Consider the following 18,629-nt stretch of genomic DNA (forward strand, 5'->3'; position numbering starts at 1 on the left):
AATTTTTTGCTTTAGATAATATTTACGAGCTGCATCTTGTACGCCAGTTGGAAACTCCAGCGTTGCAGCGCTCTACTAATTTCTATGTTAAACATTTTTTTCAACTTATTTTAACCAGTACAAAAAGTTTTTATACTTTTTAAATGTTCATTAAAAGATAGAAAAAACTTTGCAGTGCTAAATTAATTTTTTCCTTAAAAACAAAAATTGCAAAGAGATGCAATTTTTAAAACCTCATAAACCAGGCTCCCCCTTTAAGCTACCTGATAAGTGGGGTGCAAGCAAAATTGGAACGGCATTTTTTGCGAATATCATCGCACAACTACAGGACAATTTGACACCGTATTTTTGAAAATCGAACGAACGGTGCAGATATGATGGTATTCACAACAAATGCATTTGCTTTTTATATATATGTACCTACAAGGTGGCGCAAAATTAATCACCCAATCGGAAGTTTTTTTTAAATTCACATAATTTTTTTAGTAGAAAAAGTTTTTCAAAAACAAAATGGGTAATATTTCTTACCTTGTAGAAATATAAATTGACAGGCAACTGAAAAAATATGTCTCTTATATAACAGTTATCAAGCAATGGAAAAATGTACGTTGCGATATATCTAAATAAAAAATATTTCTCGTTTAATAATTGTTATGATCAGATCTTAGGTGTTAGGATTAAGAACTTAGCAGACAATTATGCCTCAGCGAACATCGAAAATTTGGACCATCGGTTGGAGGTGTGCCGCCGAGGCCATTGGCGGCGGCCATTTGGCCGATATTTTGTTGCATACGTAATTGAATCATACCAATATTATCATAATAAAGAGAAGTGACAATAATTTCCTAGAAAAGTTGTATTTGATTCAAAATCAACACCGGCCCTTAAAACTTAACCATCCTTTATTTAATAGATCACGCCACTAATGCTTTGCCTTAGACCTTGACTAATTAGTACTTCAAGCACAAGAATGCGCCATTAAAATGCATGATTGGTTTCTTCCTTGCATATTCGTTGAAGTATAATACTAAATGATTTTTCACTTCCCATCACTGTCCTCCAAGGCAACTTTCAACTATACTCTGCTTTAACCGCTCACTGCTTGCACTGCGCGCTGTACTTCCTGTAATAAGATTACCCAATCTGGAATTGGAAATCTGAAGTGTGCACATTATTTTTTTTTTTTTTACTCGAATTCCATTTCGTTAGCTTTGCCTTTATTACTTTTCCTTCCCAATTTCCACCTTCATCATCGTAAAATTTTGACGCTAGCATCCAAAGATACAAAAAACGTAGTCACACCAACAGAAGAAGACATTCCGAAGGCAAAGCACTGACGTTGGTGATCTGTGTAATGGTTTATCCTTGTGCGGCAATGAGGTGACATGAAGCTATTTGCAAGCACACGCACACACACACACACACGCACATACATGAACATTTATAGCAGACACTCTCTGTAAAGCGACATAAACTCGTTTAATGTCATAACAGAAAATGCATTTACACACGAGAGCAGAGGCGCACATTCAACCATATGGCCTCTGGAGACGATACAGCATGCTTGACTGAGCTTTGTGTGTGTTAGTGCAGTCGGGTGTCGTCGTGTCACACATACTTGTTGTCGGCTTTTGAATGATGAAAATCAAAAATTTTAGATATTAGCGTCAAGCACCCGACACGCACACATATAAAGTTCTTGTCAAAAATGTTTGACCGTCTCCAGAGGCCAATACAACTAACCATCTAACTATATGGATGTGTGTATGTGTGTGGGTATTATTCGCGAATGCTTGCCGAAAAATTGCGCATTTTTCAATGATATTTCAAGCTAAATAGCTGTAGGGTACTGCTTTTTGGCATTCTCGCAGAATTACACAGATATTTGCACACACACATTCACATCCAAGCAAACGCATGGCCTGCGAACAACTTGTGAATGTCCCGATTTTCATATACATATGCACATATATACATACAAATATGCGTAAAACTTTAGTATAATATTTGTTATACATTTACGCATTGTGCAGCTATGCCCTCTCTACAGCAGCCTTAATATGGGTCTGCGCAAATATGTGCGGACATAAATTATGGCATATTTAGTGCTTTTCGCTCACTCCATGAACACTCCAATTAACTTTCCATGTTATTATTGTAGCTTCGCCTCAGCTATTCGCTTTAGTTTATGCTTTTATGCTTTTACATTCTTTGCCATGTACGCAATTCGCTTCTTTGTTGGTTATTTATTTATGCCCCGAGGCTCTACGTCATTGCTTTGTACTCGTAGAATTCTGTTTCAAGCTGCATTGCCATTTCAACAGATAAAGACATAAAAAAAAAAAAATACTGCACATTTTGCGACCCATTTTGGTTCTCAATTTATTAACAAGGGCTGTGTAGTTATTTCTGACCCAGTTTTTGCTGAATACGGGAATATTTCCGCAAACGCGCTTTTATATTTAGCTTCTAGTGAGCTAACGGATACATTTTTAGTCAAACTATTTGCTACATACAAACACTTATGTGAGAGCGATGCCAATACTCGTATTAACGGCGAATTCGATAATTCAAAAATAATGCGAAATTCAGAAAACATAAAGAGGCTTACCTATGTGCTCTATTATGTGTCCCTTAACGGACTCCGGTAAGAGGATGGACTCTCAGCTCTTCTTTTTAATATTGCCCTTGAAAAGGTTATCAGAGATTCAGGCGTACTCACAGGCGTAAAAGCCAGCAACTGCACACGCGGACGGCATAGAAATTATTGCATCATCGCTGCCTAATTTGAAAGAAGCCTGCGAAAGTATAGACAGAGCAGCAGAAAATATTGGCTTAGAAATCAATGAAGCCACAACTGAAGCGCTTTCTTGAACTAGGCACTATGTCAGACACAATGTGTGTGTAATACTCAAAATCGGTGATTGTGATTGCGAAGTAGTACATAGGAGTAATCATCAATCACGACAACAAAATTTCGGCAAAAATCGCTCATAGAATCCTTATGCGAACCGCTGCTATTTCTCTTTGTGCAATTACCTAACGAGCTGACTTCTAGACAGGAGAACGAACATTTCACTTTATCGCTCAGTTATTATTCCCGTCTATTGAAACCTATGCGGTAGTGAAACCAGATCACCAGCGAGGCAGATAAACAGAAACTGTTGGTCTTTGAAAAGTGAGTGCTGTGCAAAATCTTTGGCGCGTTATGTGATAAAGACGAATGGCGGAAGCGCTACAATCATGAACTCGAAAAACTGTTCGTGCACACGCGTCTGTAATAACCACAATAATAATCAATAGACTGAGTTGGGTAGGTCACATATTACGGGCTAATAGCGATTACTCACCACAAAAAGTACTCTTTGGAAAGTGCAATGAACATAGAAGAATTGACGGACCGGTAGATATCATATAATGGCAAGTTCACCAACTGCAATACTATTGACCTACAAAAAAAGTATTTGTGATTCTCTTTCCCAGCTAATTAGCTTCTTTAAGCGCATTTCATAAACCTTCACAAATTCCTTTTGCATAGTTTTTCCGACCAGCGCATCCAAATGAAGTCATATGTTTTACCCACCTACCCACACATGTGCATGTATGTATGTACTGTGAAGAACACTGCGCGTAAACCCATCACTGGAAAAGTACAATTAATTATTTTCCACTTTTATTCAAGCAATGGACAAAGTACGTCAACAGCACTAAAAGCTGATGACAGCGCGCAAGCCAACATTGTTTTATGAATACTTGAGAGAGTCGGCGGCGTGCGACAGACAATAGCATCCTGTTTTTATTGACGATTTTCTTATCTGTCACTGCACACAAAGTATTAACGTTCTCTGACACATACATACATAAATATGAATATAAACGAAAATACATGAAAATATGTACTATTTGAAGTAAAGAAAATTTAAAATCACGCTCAGGCCTTAGCGGATTTCTAGGAATTAAATGGAAAATCGTGTAAATTTCTGTGTATTGGCGAAGGTCATTTACGCTTTTGGCATGAATACTGAATTCCCGAGAAATTCGCAGCGCTTCTATCCTTTGATCACTATCAGCAATTAAGGCAGTATTTAGTTTACAAATCATACTTTCACTTTGAATCAAGTGGACTCAAGCAAATACGTTAATTGCCTGAATTGCACAGATCTAAATGCTTTTTTTTGTTGTTCACCCGCGCGCAAGAGTATTGAAATTTCGTTTTGACATGAGATTGACTTTTCGTTGCATTTTTGTGCGCCAAACACGATTCTGGTGTCCAAAAGTGGTCATCAAGTCAGGGTTTTGAGAAAAACGGGGACAGAAATCCATAAAAACGAGTTTTTGGGTGTCTTTACCTCGACTTTTCTTGAAAACCTGACGTCTAAGAGACTTAATCTACAAGAGTCATATATGGAAGATCTTCAAAAAAGAATAAACAAAGAGCTCACCCAGCTCTTTGAAAAAAAAAGAGCACACCCCAGCTTAAATTTAAGCAGAGGCTAAAGTATTTACTAAGAAAATTTGTTTATGAAAAATAGTGATGAATACATTCAAAACAAAGGTACTAAGAACAGCGTGTATCCTAACTACAGGAGCGCTTAGCACCAGTCCTACTGAAGCGCTCAATGTACTAACTCATCTGCTACCATTAGATTTACACATTAAAACAATAGCTACTTGCAGCGTGGCGAGACTCAGAGGCATAGAAGCTGGACAACAAGGTCGTACGATCACAATAAGATCCTCCTACAGGAACCCTCGCTGCTCAAAAACAGATCAGACTACACAGTCCCCGACCTTAACTTCAAAAAAGGCTTTACGGTACGTTTTCCACCGAGAGCCGAATGGAGCGAAGGGAAGCTGATGATACGATATCGAAATCTATACCGACGGTTCCAAGATGAACTGTGGTGTGAGAGCTGGCTTCCATTCGGAGCCGCTCCCAGTCAATTCGTCTTCCTGACTATGCCAGCGTGTTCCAGGCAGAACTTTTAGCGTTCAGAGAAGCATGCAAATCACTAAAACTCTATAAGGAAGTTGGTGCAAGAGTAGCTATCTTCTCAGACAGTCAAGCAGCTATAAAGGCCCTAGACTCCAACTCCATTTCATCCAAACTAGTCTTACAATGTAGAGAGGAGCTGGAAATGCTTAGCCATTGGCTTGAAATCACTCTGATATGGGTTCCGGGTCATAGGAACATACGGGGAAATGAGATAGCGAATGAGCTAGCAAGAAAAGGTTCGACACTAGACTTAGCGGAGGCGATGGCAGTCTCCACCCCACTCAACACAATAAAAGCATCCATAGCTTCAGACTATCATGCTTTAGCCGAAAGAAGGTGGAAGCAAATAACTACAATAAAAAACACATGGCCGTTATACAAAATCCAAAGGACGAATCAACTGTTGGGATGTTCTCGGCCAAACATCTCACGCATCACCGCAACCCTTACAGCTCATTGGAAAGTAGGGGATCATGCAACTAGACTCAACCTATCCTTCAATCCTATCTGCAGAAGGGGCGAAGGAAAGTATTTTCTACTACTTATGTGAATGTCCAGGGCTAGCCAGAGCACGACTCCGCTCCTTCGGTAAGCCTTTCCTACAGCAAATTAATGACAGACATCGAGATAAAGGATTTGCTGTTATACTTGGACCTCACTAAATGGATCTGACTTGTAAGCAAAAACCAACAAAAAACAAAAAAAAAAAAACAGACTTGGTAGTAAAACGGTGCTGGTCACTAATTAGGAGTATTTCAGTGAAAATATTCAACCATTTCAACAACAACAACAACACCCAAACCACATTTTTATAGGCCACAGAGTCGCGATAGCGCGCAAAAACTACAACGGAAACCAGTAGCATAAGAAAAATTATAAATTTTCCGAGCCTGCGCTCTATTAGGAAACTCAAAAGGGGGCCGCATTTAGTGCTCTAACCAAAATTATTTTATTTAGACATTTTTTGTTTTTATACTAGAAATACAATTTATGCCTCAACGCCTAAATTTATTTCCGCGACTAAAGAATTTTTTCGCCGTACATTTTTTCACGAACTAGCATAGAAAATTTTGCTGAAGCATTTTTTAGTTGTGCGCACACACAAAAGAATGCTTAAATAGATGACAAAATAAAATTTCCAATTAAATAAAATATTTTTGCCGCCCAATGCAAGCCGCCGTCTGAATACTCGCAATAGGAAGTGGGTCAGTCGTGCGTTATTTAAAATGTGATTTTATGCTGTATAATAAAATGATGCTTTTTATTTTTGCCTTAGTACATCAATTTTCAATTTTTATACTCGTTATTTCTAGGGAATACGAATAAACGACACTAACAAAATTCTGTGCAAAAATGCTTCATTCCACTCCATAAATTTAGCTGCGCTCCATTTTGAAGTGTCGACGATGAGGGAAAGCAAAGTGGGAACTACGTCCAATTAGATTGGTTTGCTAAGATAAATCCTTAATACCGAAAATCCAACAACACAGTTGTTAATGCAAGCAAAAATATTTATGCACACAGACACACACAGCTGATGCCGAAATAAATAAAAAAAACGGTGAGAGAAGAAGAGCGGCCTGTGTCACTAGCAAGGTGGCTAGACCGATGGAATACCTCCAGTAAAGGACGATGGACCTATAAACTGATTCCCGATTTGCGACCATGGCTAAATTGGAGTTTTGGAGATACAACCTACCATGTGACACAGTTCCTTTCTGGACATGGAGGTTTTAGGAAATATCTGCATAGGTTCGGGCATGATGACAGCCCCTACTGCTCTGTGTGCACCAATGTAGAAGAAGACGTGGAACATGCCAGTTTCCACTGCCCACGCTTTAGAACAGGAAGAATAATTCCAAACGCAACTGACGTAGTCGAGTTCATGTTGCAATCGGAAGAAAAGTGGGAGGAGATAGCTGCATACGCTACTATGTTCATTTTTTTCCCTTCCCCCGTAGACATAAGTACACCCCCTACTCTAAGAGTGCATGCGAACAATTTGGGTTTGGGCTTATTTCAAAGAGCAAATTTCAACCTTCAATTACTGATAATAACGAAGATCGTAGCACGTCAGGGTTCTGCTCCACAATTTTTGAAAAATGGCCAAATACGCTATTTTTAGGGGTTTCAACCCCCTTTTTCTCGAAAACCTGACGTGATGGAAAATTTTTGAACTCGGATTCGTGCTTAGCGCGAAAATTCCCTTCGGGATCACTAGGTCCCATCTTATTCGCATCAGAAAAATTGAAATTTGCAGGGCAGTGTATTTGGACTAAATTAGAGGGTCGTTAGAAAAGTCAGAGCAAAGTCAGAGAGATGGCACCACGAGCGCGTATCGAGGTTATGTTTAGTTAGTAGCATCTCTTGAAAGAACACACACAAAGTTTCAGCCAGATCGGTCTCTTTCTGTGTGTTTGACTTTCGTTTGAATCAAGGAAATCGCGTGATTTTCAAAAAAGTCCCTTTCCATCACGACAACGCACCAGCTGCCACTTCAGCAGATGTGTTCGCGAAATGAATGTACATAGGGTTCCAACTCGTTCCACATCCCCCCCCCCCCCCCTATTCTCTAGATTTGACTCCCTCGGACCACTACTTGTTACCCAATGTAAAAAAATGGCTGGCGAGAAAAAGATTTTCTGCATCCGAAGAGATGATTGCAGAAACGAAAAGCTATTTTTCAGACTTCAACAAATCTTATAATTCGGAAGAGAACAACAAACTAAAACAGCACTGGACGTTGTGTATCAGCCTAAAAGGAGGCTATGTCGAAAATTAATCACAAACCCTTAAGCAGTTTTCATTTTTGCACAAACTTTTCAAACGACCTTCGTATGTAAGCAGCGAAAACTCAATGTATTTACGACGTATCATTTACAGACCTTTGGGCATCGACTTGTATGACGCGTACCAGCTGTGTGCCGCAATATAAGAAGTTTTTGCAATTGTTGTTGGGTTCAATGTCACCGGCGCAAACGCAGAATCATTTAAAAGATGATGAAATATAGTGAATGATCTACGTAAATATGTACGTTGTTCGTCGGCATGAGCTGAGTGCCGACAATTGTGCTGCCACGCCGACGGGCAATTACGCAGAGCTGGCGTGGATTCACACATCTGCACAAATATGTGTAAGTATTTTTGTGTCTATAAACAAAGCAACATGTCACGGAAATAAAGACACAATGTAAATAAATATGTTATATGAATTACCCAGTAGGAAATACTTTTCTTTCAGGTTTTTTTTTTATTTTCATAATTTTTTTTATTAAAAGGGGAATACAGCAAATTTCATATTAACCGAACTTTGCAAAAGATAAAAAAAAATCATAAAAAAAATCTTAAAAAGAAATTTAAAAAAATAAAATCCTTAAAACCAAAATTAACGCTTTAAAATTAAAAGAGCATAAATGAACTTTCAAACTCTGCACAAAATAAAAAAAAATATTCATAAAAAAAATGAAAACAAAAATAAAATCCTTAAAATTAAATCAGCCCCTTAAAATTAAAAGAGCATAAATGAACTTTCAAACTATGCACAAAATAAAAAAGAAATATTCAAAAAAAAATTTAAACAAAAATTAAATCCTCAAAACTAAATTAACCCCTTATAATTAAAAGAGCACAAATGAACTTTCAAACTATGCACAAAATTCATAAAAAAAATCCTTAAAAAGAAATTAAAAATATAATATTAAATCCTTAAAATGCAATTAACCCTTTAAAATTAAAAGAGCTATGATATATAGTTGAAAATTTTATGAACCATAGTAACAGAGTAATAACGGTGCCAGATCCAACATTCAGTTGCCTTAGAAGATCTATACGCTTTTCATATATCTAAACGTCCAATCTGTTTAAAAATGTTTAATTTATATGCACCATTTCTCACTGGGCATTTAAAAACTATGCGACGTATGCGCTTAACCAGTGCCTGGCACTACTGGGATTATGTGTGTGTATCCATGTACTCATGTATGTATTGTGCACTCGCAGAGGTGACAACCGATTGAATTATTTAATGGAGTAAAAGCTTTGAAATTTAAAAAACAAATTTTGCGAACAATTCGATGTGACGTGAACATCAGAATTGACTTACGCCTCGTGGTCAGCTGCAACGCAAGGTAGAGAGAGGCGGCAGCCCCAACTCATCACTCTCTCTGAAACTCTGCTGTATGTGGAGCAGTTAGTTCATGGCTAAGCCTTGACACGTAAATGAATTTAAAATTACAAGAAAAACAGAATCCAACGCAAATTCCACCTATGTACGTATGTATATTATGTGCATAGGCACATGTTTACGAGTGCTGACATAAGGCCGCATAGCATAGTGACTCAGTATTGCAGCATTGCTTCCCAACACTTGTTCATAAATTTCACTACATAGTCGTACGTGAGAAAGGCCACACAGCCGCATGGCGGCTACTTTGGCTTATAGTTGTGACCGAGAATTCAACGGAAATAGCGTAGATAGAATATGCAAGGATGTTGTAAGGTGCATATTTAAGAGAAATTCGAAGTTGATTTGAGCAGTGTGTAAATGACGGATGGTTAAGCTGCTTCAATTTGAACTGAGGCCAAAATTTCCCAATTTGGGAAGGTTAAATTTGAGAAGTGTTGGAAAGGAGTCACGGATGGCTATGTACTCGTGCGGTGAGGATTGAAATTTGCCTTGTTCAACTGCTGGGCGGTGCTGACGCAAACGCATGGGAAGAAGTTATTTAGGGTAAAGGATAGCAATGCGCGCAAATATTTTGGCGCAAAGTGGCGCAAAATTAAGCATCTTAACGGAAGATTTATAATTTATGTAAATGGTGTCGTTAATGCTGAAACTTTCAGCTTTTTTTTAGCGATGGCCTAATTAAGCTAGGTTAGGTTGGTATGGTTGCTCAAGGAATGAGCACATTTGGACGAAGAAAAACGGTTTCGTCCTTTGTGGTACGAAGTGAAAGAGGAAGGCCGATATGGGATGCAGGAAGAGGGCGGGTAGAGGTGGTGCTGGGGTGGTTAGGAGGGTGTGTTTACGAATTTCCGAACAATGACTGTGCTGCGTTTGTGTCAACCGCTTTGTGCTCCTAATGAAATCCATCAGAATTTTAATGTCGACGCCAGCTCATATATCAGCAAGCATAGCAAAGAAGTAAGAGCCAAAATGTCTGGATCTTAGCCCCGCCAGAGCAGGGTAGCTAAGGAGTAGGTGCTGAGATGATTCCACCTGATCCTCAACACATCCATCGCAAAAAGGGCTTGAGGTAATTCCAAGTCTCACAGCATGCATTCCACGAGATTCGAGAGCTGATATTTTGTCAACGTCAGAAGGTTAGATTAGGTTAGGTTGAAGCGGTTGTCCTGTGGGACACACTCAGGCTCATAGCCCATTGTAATGCCGCGTGGGGAGCTTGTTCCTATCTCTACCCTAAATCCAGTGTGTGCTTTTCAAAAATTTTAAAATATCTCTCATTTCTGTAGAACTGAGATCTTCTAACGCATCAAAAAATTGTTCACCCAGAATAGTAAACCTGCGCCTGGATAGAGCAGGACAGTGGCACAGTAGATGCGAGACTGTCTCTACCGCGACCTCATCTAGACAACTTCTACAGAAGTCATGCGTTTGCACACCCATCCTTTGGGCGTGTCTACCTATTAGGCAGAGTGCCCCGTTATGACTGAGATCAATGTGCTAAGACTGTGTTCATTTTGGCTTAGCAGAGATTCTATGTGTTTAGCACTTAGAGGCGGCCACAGTTGACGGGCGATTTTGCAGGTGGCTTCATTACGCCATCTTTCGCTTGCTTTCTTTACAATTTCTTCAAGGATGCGTAGCTTACATGTTTGTAAGGGTATCGCTATGTCAACCTCAGAAGCTCAAAAGCTAATTTTAAATTGAAACTTTCGGCCTTAAATGTTTGGGTTTCTCAAATTAAGTTTGGAAACCGAGAACTTGTGAAAAAAGTGGCTATTTAATGTGGCTTTCGAGAGTCAATTGAAATATACAGATTTAATTAATCGGGTTTGAAATTTCAGTTACATTCTTAGAAATATTTAAATTTCTTACATTAAGTTTCAGTTCTTAAAATTTTTGGAAAAAACTAAGAATATTGCAAGCTTTTTAAACAAATTTGCATTGCTGTGAATTCTAAGTGCGCCAATAATTTTTGGCACTTGTGAATTAGACAGCGGATGTATACATAGAGACAAGTAATGGAGCGCGTAAAGATCTCCATCACAACAATCATTTACCACCACACAATCACCAAATTTTTATAAGTTTCGTTAATTTTTTTTTTCAAATTTCAAAATTTTTTTTTAAATACAGTTCAGCAAACATCATAAAAATCAAAGTTTCAAACTTTGCAAAATTTTTTAATAATTCGAAAATTTTTTTTTTAATTTTTAATTTAAAGTTTTTTTTATTTACATCATTTTTATTTATTAAATTTAATTAAAAAAAAAATTTTTAATTTTTCGATTTTTTTTATTTTTATTTTATTCAGAATTATAAAAAATAATTTTAGTAAGCAGTTTTACAGCGCTTTAAATTTCATTATAATTAAGCAAGTCTGGAGTGGCTAAAAATGCACGTTGATTTTTAATAGTTTTTCCCTTACGGTGTTGCGCATTTTCTCCATGCCACGAATGCACGATATTTTCAAAATTAACACACACTCATTTTTCCTTCTCTTCGTCATGCGATCACCGTAACCTGTAAGGCTCTTTATCCACAGTGAAATCCAAAGAAGACTTCATCCGCGTTAGAATAAGAATAAGAGAACTTACATACATTTAAATTTAGTGCATGAAAAATTTGGCAAGCACTTAGCCAACAAATTGGGTGACCTCTTTAATAACTACCCACTACTACCATAAATGCCATTTTGCGTGCCCAACAACACACAAATACAAGTACAAGATTTTATAACTTGTTGCTCTACGCTGCTGTCAACTGAGCGAAGCCCTCTGAGCTGGCCGGGTGGCTGGGGTGGCTTTTGGCCGGTTGGCTGGTTCAATGTGTGTAGCTGGCTGTGCACTGCATGACATCAGCATTGGCATTGTGGGTGGTTATGTTATACATAGACAACAACAACAAAAACAGTAACAACATGCAACACGAATTCAGATATATAAACATGAAAAACCCAATGAAAATGGGAATAGAAAAGGGCATAATAACAGCAGCAGCAAACGGAAAACAGCCAACAGCAGCAGCAGCAAAGCGACCACTTTTGCGTGCTTATCGATTTTCTCGATTTATTTTCATTTGCGTATATGTAATCAGACGGGTGTACACATACATGCATACATACTTATTTCAAATACTCGTATACACAAGACCGACAAATGGCAACAGGAGAACGGCATCGATAAGCAGGATTATGCAGAAATATTCTTGCACAATATGGTTTGTTACGCTCACTTGCCACATTTGCGTAAACCAAAATTAATTGATGATTAGGTTTTTGATTATGCGTTTACTTTCTTAGGAATGGAAAACACGTTGAAGATTTTTTAAATCTTTTTCAAATAGTCCCTTGTTTGACAAAAGCTCTGGTTTTTGACAGATATTTTTTTTATTTACCTTCATGAAATTCAAATTTGAAATTTAAAAAAGGTCGAGCCAAGGAGCGCGAGGCTAAAAAGGAGGGAAGGAGAAATATTGATATACAAGGTGGCGCAATATTAACCATCCATTTTTTTTTAATAACTTTTTGCTAAATAACAAAAAACTGCTCTGGAGTGATGGAAATCTTCATTCTGATCTTCTCTTTAAGTAACTTTTCTACTAAATAAAAAAAAATATACAAGGTGGCGCAATATTAATCATCCATTTTTTTTCTAATAACTTTCTGCTAAATAACAAAAAAAACTGTTCTGGAGTGAAGAAAATCTTCATTCTGATCTTCTCTTTGAGTAAATTTTATACTAAATAAAAATAAACATACAAGGTGGCGCAAAATTAATCATCCACTTTTTTTCTAATAACTTTTTGCTAAATAACAAAACACTGTTCTGGAGTGATGGAAATCTTCATTCTGATCTTCACTTTGAGTAACTTTTCTACTAAATAAAAATAAATATACAAGGTGGCGCAATATTAATCATCCATTTTTTTTTTTTATAAATAACAAAAAACTGCTCGGGAGTGTTGGAAATTTTCATTCGGATCTCTTATTTGAGTAACTTTTCTACTAAATAAAAATAAAAATTTTGAGTGGTGAAAGTATTTATTTGGACCTCCACTGTATATCTTGGACCTTGAATCTGTATATCTCAATTGTCTGTCGAAAGCCACATAAATAACGACATTTTTTCACAAGCTTTCAGTTCCCAAGCTTTGCTAGAGAGACCAAAAATTTCAAGACATAAAGTTTAAAGTAAAAATTAGCCAATGATTAATGATGAAAATATAATAATTTCTGATGAACAATTTCCACATTGCAGTGTCATTGCAATGTCAGAATTGCGTGATATTATTGAAAATGCAAGAAGCAGAAAAATCTTGATATTTCACGAGATTGCCTGCAGTAAAAACTTGCTTATTTTACTTATTAGTCAACCCTTTTCTATAGTTTTTATTTTCGCATGCCCATTCAGTTTGCAAGTCTAATTTCGGAAGTCTGAAAATTGCAAGAAAAAAACAAAAAATTCTCAAATATATCAATCAAACCTACTTATCGCATAATCGCCTTTCTCGCAAACTTTTTACATCGCCTCATTTCTCAAAAGCTTCTGAAAACGATTGTCAAAGCTTTCACTTTGAATATTTCAAGTACGCAAATTAGTAAAAGCTTTCAATGAAACTTTTAAAAGTCCAATGCCTCCAGCAGATTTTGATTTATGAGTTTCAAAAATCTGGAAATGGCGTCTATCTGTTGGTCACCATTTAAAGATTACACAAGCTACAGATGAAAGCTTAACGCGTAATTGAGCTTTCATAATAAAGTCAGTTGAAAAACTCGCCTCCAACACATATTTTAATTTTTACCTTATTGATTGCTTTGTGACCACTAACAGCGTCACCTGACCTGTAAAACGTCACCAATTCTGAGTTCATGGAAAAAACGAATACCCATTGACTCATGAAAGTTTTAAATTATATATGTAATTGCATGTTTGTAAGACGTGCCTTCAACCGTTGGACAATTTAAAGTGTGAGTAATACCTATCTACAATACATACATATTTAAATTTTCTTCAATTCGTTTGCAACTTACATTTCTCTAGGCTGACATTGCAGAATTTCAACGCGTCATCGAGTAAGTTCATGTGCATGTAGCTGGCCGCGGTTTCGTTGTTTTTCTTCGCCTGCAGTTCGGCGCCCCACCACTTCTCCACCAGTCGACGCACCAACACGTCGGGCATGAATTTCATATTTGCTGCCGCCCCACTTATTGCGGCAGCTGTGCCACCACCGCCCGATGCCGAAGAGGCCATCGTTGTTGTGGCAGTGGCCGTTGTTGAGGCAACAGTCGCCGTTGTCACTGTAGTTGGGGAAGTTGGCGCTGGCAGCAAGTGCAAACGATTTGGCGCAACAGTTGTTCCGAAGCCATCGTTGCCACTGCTGCCACTAGCGAGGTTGCGCGTTTGCAAGCGTCTCAGCAGCAAAGGATTATCGTTGGCTGCTGTCGGCACAGCGCTCGCAGCAGCTGGCGCGTTTGTGGAAATGCCTGTGAATAATGTTGCTGCCGCCGACGAATTCTGGTTGGAATTGGTTGATGATGCAGTCGACAAAGCCGCGGTAGATAGTCCTAAACTTGTTGATGGCATCATGTATGCATTTGCGGTTGACGCTGCGGACGTGCCAAATGCCGTTGCTGACATTGTTGCGGTTGTTAGCGTTGCCAGTGTCGAGGTGGACGTATTCGCAAAGTTTCGCGCGGCACTCGACACCTCTGAGACAGAGACAAAGTCGTCTAAAGTGCTGCGTGGAAATTTCACGTGACAGATATTGCATTGCGTTATGGTTTCGCAGCACTGGCGACAGAAAGTGTGGCCACAATTGGTGGTAACCGGACAGCGCAGAATATCACTGCAAAGCGGACAAAGCAACGGATCGTAGTCCTCATTCTGCGTGGGGCTCGGCACGCGCAATAATTCTCGCGTAGGCGAATGCATGTCCGTCAGTCCCGCACCAACCACAGCATCCGGTACTGGCGCTGTGGTAGCCGTAATGCCGCATGCCACGCCATCTGCCGTTCCACTCCAGTTGGCCGCACTGCGTGCATACTTCACCTTCAATGTCGACTCTAGCGCAGCACAATCGGAGAGTTTGGCCACACCGGTGCCCGATGCTGACATCAATTTTGGCGCACTGCTATGGGGATGTGCGCCCATTTGACGTGCATACGTAATCAACGCGCTGGCAAAAGTGTTGAGACGGTCCAGCGGTATGCAGCTGTCCTGCTGCTCATTGGCGATAAATGCGTAAACATCGAATGCCTCCAGCAGGCTGCCATAGCGCGTCAATGACTCAGCTAACAAATAATAGAACTGCAAGTTGCTGCTGTGCGTAAGAGCAGTGGCGGGCGCATAGTTGCCACCCGCAGTAAATAAAGGCGTTGCCGAACCTGGCGGAGACGTGGACTTGTAAGTAGCGCCAAATTTGTTGTTGTTATTCTTTGAGCACTTGTTGTTGTTGTTGACGCTAATGCCACAGGTTTGGCGCGCGTGCAGATATTGCTGCCGATTGAGGCGTGCAAAATGGTCCGCGGCGGCTGATTTGCTGCGCTTAGCGGCCTCCACTTGGTGGGGTAGCGCAGGTTTGGCTGCGGTGCGCTTTACTGCGCCGCCGCACACCTTAGCTGAGAAGCCTTGTGAGAGTGGCATTTTGCAGCTGACGTTGCTGTTGCTGTTGCTCTTACTAAGAATGTTTTTGTTGCTGTTGTTGTTGTTGTTCTTGCTAATGGTACAGCTATGCTCGCTGTGCGGTAACACCACCTGAACGTTGTCGCATATGCCGCGCTGGCGTAGGGCGGCGCCGCTTACGTGAAGGTTGTTGCACAACGCGCACCCACACGTCACAAGAACGTCGTTTTCGACGCTTGCGCTGACGATTGCTTTTGGTGGTGCCGATAAATGTATGCTGTAGTTGTAGTTGTGTGGCAACTTAAATTGTGAATGTTGTTGTTGTTGCTGCTGCTGCAAGCAAATTTCAGTGAGCGTTAATTGCTTAATTAAATCGCCGCCAGTAATTGTTGGATTTTTGTTGTGCACTTTGTATTTATTATTGGTGTTGTTCTTGCTTTTGTTGAGTTTAATTTGATTTTTATAGATTTTGTTTGTGTTTTTCACTTGGTTGTTGTTGTTGTTGTTGCTTAGTTTGTTTTTATTGTGTTTTCGCTTCTTTTTGATTTGATATTGCTCAGTGGCACTTTTTGACATTATTTGCTGCTTCTTCACTGTAAAATTTTGCTCGGTTGCTTCTTCTTCTTGCAAGCACTAATTTTTTGCTTTATTGTTACACATTCAACAATTGATAGATTTTTATATTTTATTAATTTTTTTTTTTGGAAATTTTCGTGAATACTATGCACAATTTTTCATTTTGACCGTTTAGCACAGCTGACAAAGAGAAAAATTAGAAATATTAATATATTTTTTTTAGGCGCAGTAGTCGTTTATTAAGTTTTGATTGGCACACGGCGCGTCTGGCAAGCTGGCTGGCTGTTGAATATTTTTATTGCTTTTTTTATTTTAGCATAAACATTTTTTTTTTAATAAAGCGAAGTATTGCTCTCCCATTTACGTTTGATATATTTGTAATTTTATTATTTTGGAGGTTTTTATATCGTGAAAAAAAAACTTTAACTATTTTTTACATAGCGCATTTCAGTTTAAAAATTCCACATTGATAATTTTTAAATACCGGAAATTTTAAATTGTATTAAAATTTTTTCTCAACTAAAATTATTATTTCACAAAAATTATTAATATTGCAAACTGACACAAACGAAATTATAATTAATTTTAAACTAAATCAATTTTTACGAGAAAAAAATCTTCACTTGCATTTTACGTAATTTTTACATAACTTTTTTATTCGATATTCTTTTCTAACATTTACTCAACACACACATTTGTTGCTGTTGTATATTATTCTAGCTTTTTGTCATTGCTGTCAAGTTTATTTTCTGACAATTTATCCAGTTGTTGGAATTTTCGCGTCCACTTCCGACGACTTCAGCGCCGTATTTGAACTCTGAAATGTTTGGAAAAGAAGAATTTACGTAACATTAAAATTGTTGTTTCAGTTTTGGTGGCAGTTGTTGAGGTTGCTTTAGGTACTACAAATACATGAATACAATTATGTGTATGTGTACATGGATACGTGTCAAATAAAATAGGTGTTAGTGCGCCTACATATTACAGAGAGCAATGTAAAGAGTGAGAATGAGAGAATGGGCGATTTGAAATGAGCAGAGCCTCCAAAATAAAAAGTCATAATTGTAAAAAAATCCAAAAGCATATAAAACCCAAACAAAAACAATGGGCAACCACATACTGCTGCGCTGAACTGTTTATTTCTTTGTTTACATGTATTTGTTTGAGCGCAAAAGACCATGTTTTTGCAAACTCTCACAAAAGCAACGCACATTCTCAATGAAAATACCAACACCTATTCGTGTGCGCTCATAATACAACGAAAATTACCTCTCTCACTCTCCCTCACGCTCTTGCGTAGTAACAGAAGTCAAAAGTTAATGCGCTCACTCATTTTCCAGCACATGCAGTCTGTAGCGCATGCAATAACACAAACACACGCATATTTATACGTATATTGGATCTTTAAATATTCTCTTTAATATAAGGCGTTTGGAATTACTAAATGCAGCACTAATTGCTTACGTGCAACCTCATATAATTAACAAAAGCAAGCATTCTCATTTCTCGCATATATGTACATATGTATTTATATTTAAGTAAGTATGCTTGTCCGTTATTCTTAGGTGCATGAGTATGGACAACGCTGGCACTAAATTGTTGCTTCAAGCTTAGTACTAAATTAAATAATTAGCAGTCGGCATTTCTGCGGTCGCATATCATGAGTTCCTGCGGTGCTAGGTTCTAATTTAGCAAACACATCTATTTTTATAACTTCATTTATATACCAATTTATTTTTATTAGGCGCCTCAAATTTAGCATTATGAAGAAATGATGCAAGAAGAGAATTATTTCGCCTAGAGCGGGGGAAGAAACGAGAGACTCAGTAATGCGAATCGAGAAACTATGTCTGAGTGGGGTTTTTCTATCGTGAAGATAAGAGATAGTTTGATGCTTTGCAAATGGGAGCATATGGTTCCCTGACCTCGCGTTTAGACTAAGTCAACTAGTTTGTTTGATAAAGCTGTTACAACAACAATTGAATGCATGTATGGTAAATGCTTTGAAGAAGCAAAGAACCAGATTTAGTTTAAAAAAGCTGAAAGACACAGTAAGATTCTAGGGAAATATGATACTAGTTTTTCCTTTCCAGCAACTAGAATAAAATGGCTGTGCCCTTGTCAACCAGAAACACAAAACATACCAAAAACAAAAAAAAAATCAACTCCAGGCACCCCTACTCTCAAAGTACAAAAAACATACACCAATTTTGTAATTATTTTTTGTCTGATCTGGTACACTGAAAGCATC

The 18,629-nt window shown here is 38.3% G+C and overlaps 1 protein-coding gene across 5 annotated transcripts in view; it reads right to left on the reverse strand.

Moving 5' to 3' along the window:
- LOC128861531 (uncharacterized) overlaps window positions 1-18,629 on the reverse strand; it is a 122,840-nt gene that overhangs the window by 75,606 nt on the left and 28,605 nt on the right. For 2 of the 5 annotated variants that reach the window (XR_008454385.1, XM_054099726.1), the window contains exon 2: window positions 14,212-17,195. Coding sequence is in view for 4 of the 5 variants with exons in the window: in XM_054099726.1 (XP_053955701.1) it covers window positions 14,212-16,378 (2,167 nt within the window). In the remaining variant the exon portion in view is untranslated. The remainder of the gene's footprint in view (window positions 1-14,211; window positions 17,196-18,629) is intronic. The other 3 variants (XM_054099729.1, XM_054099728.1, XM_054099727.1) reach the window with 2 other exon arrangements.

This window comes from Anastrepha ludens, chromosome 4 (assembly GCF_028408465.1).
Source record: "Anastrepha ludens isolate Willacy chromosome 4, idAnaLude1.1, whole genome shotgun sequence".
NCBI lineage: Eukaryota > Metazoa > Arthropoda > Insecta > Diptera > Tephritidae > Anastrepha > Anastrepha ludens.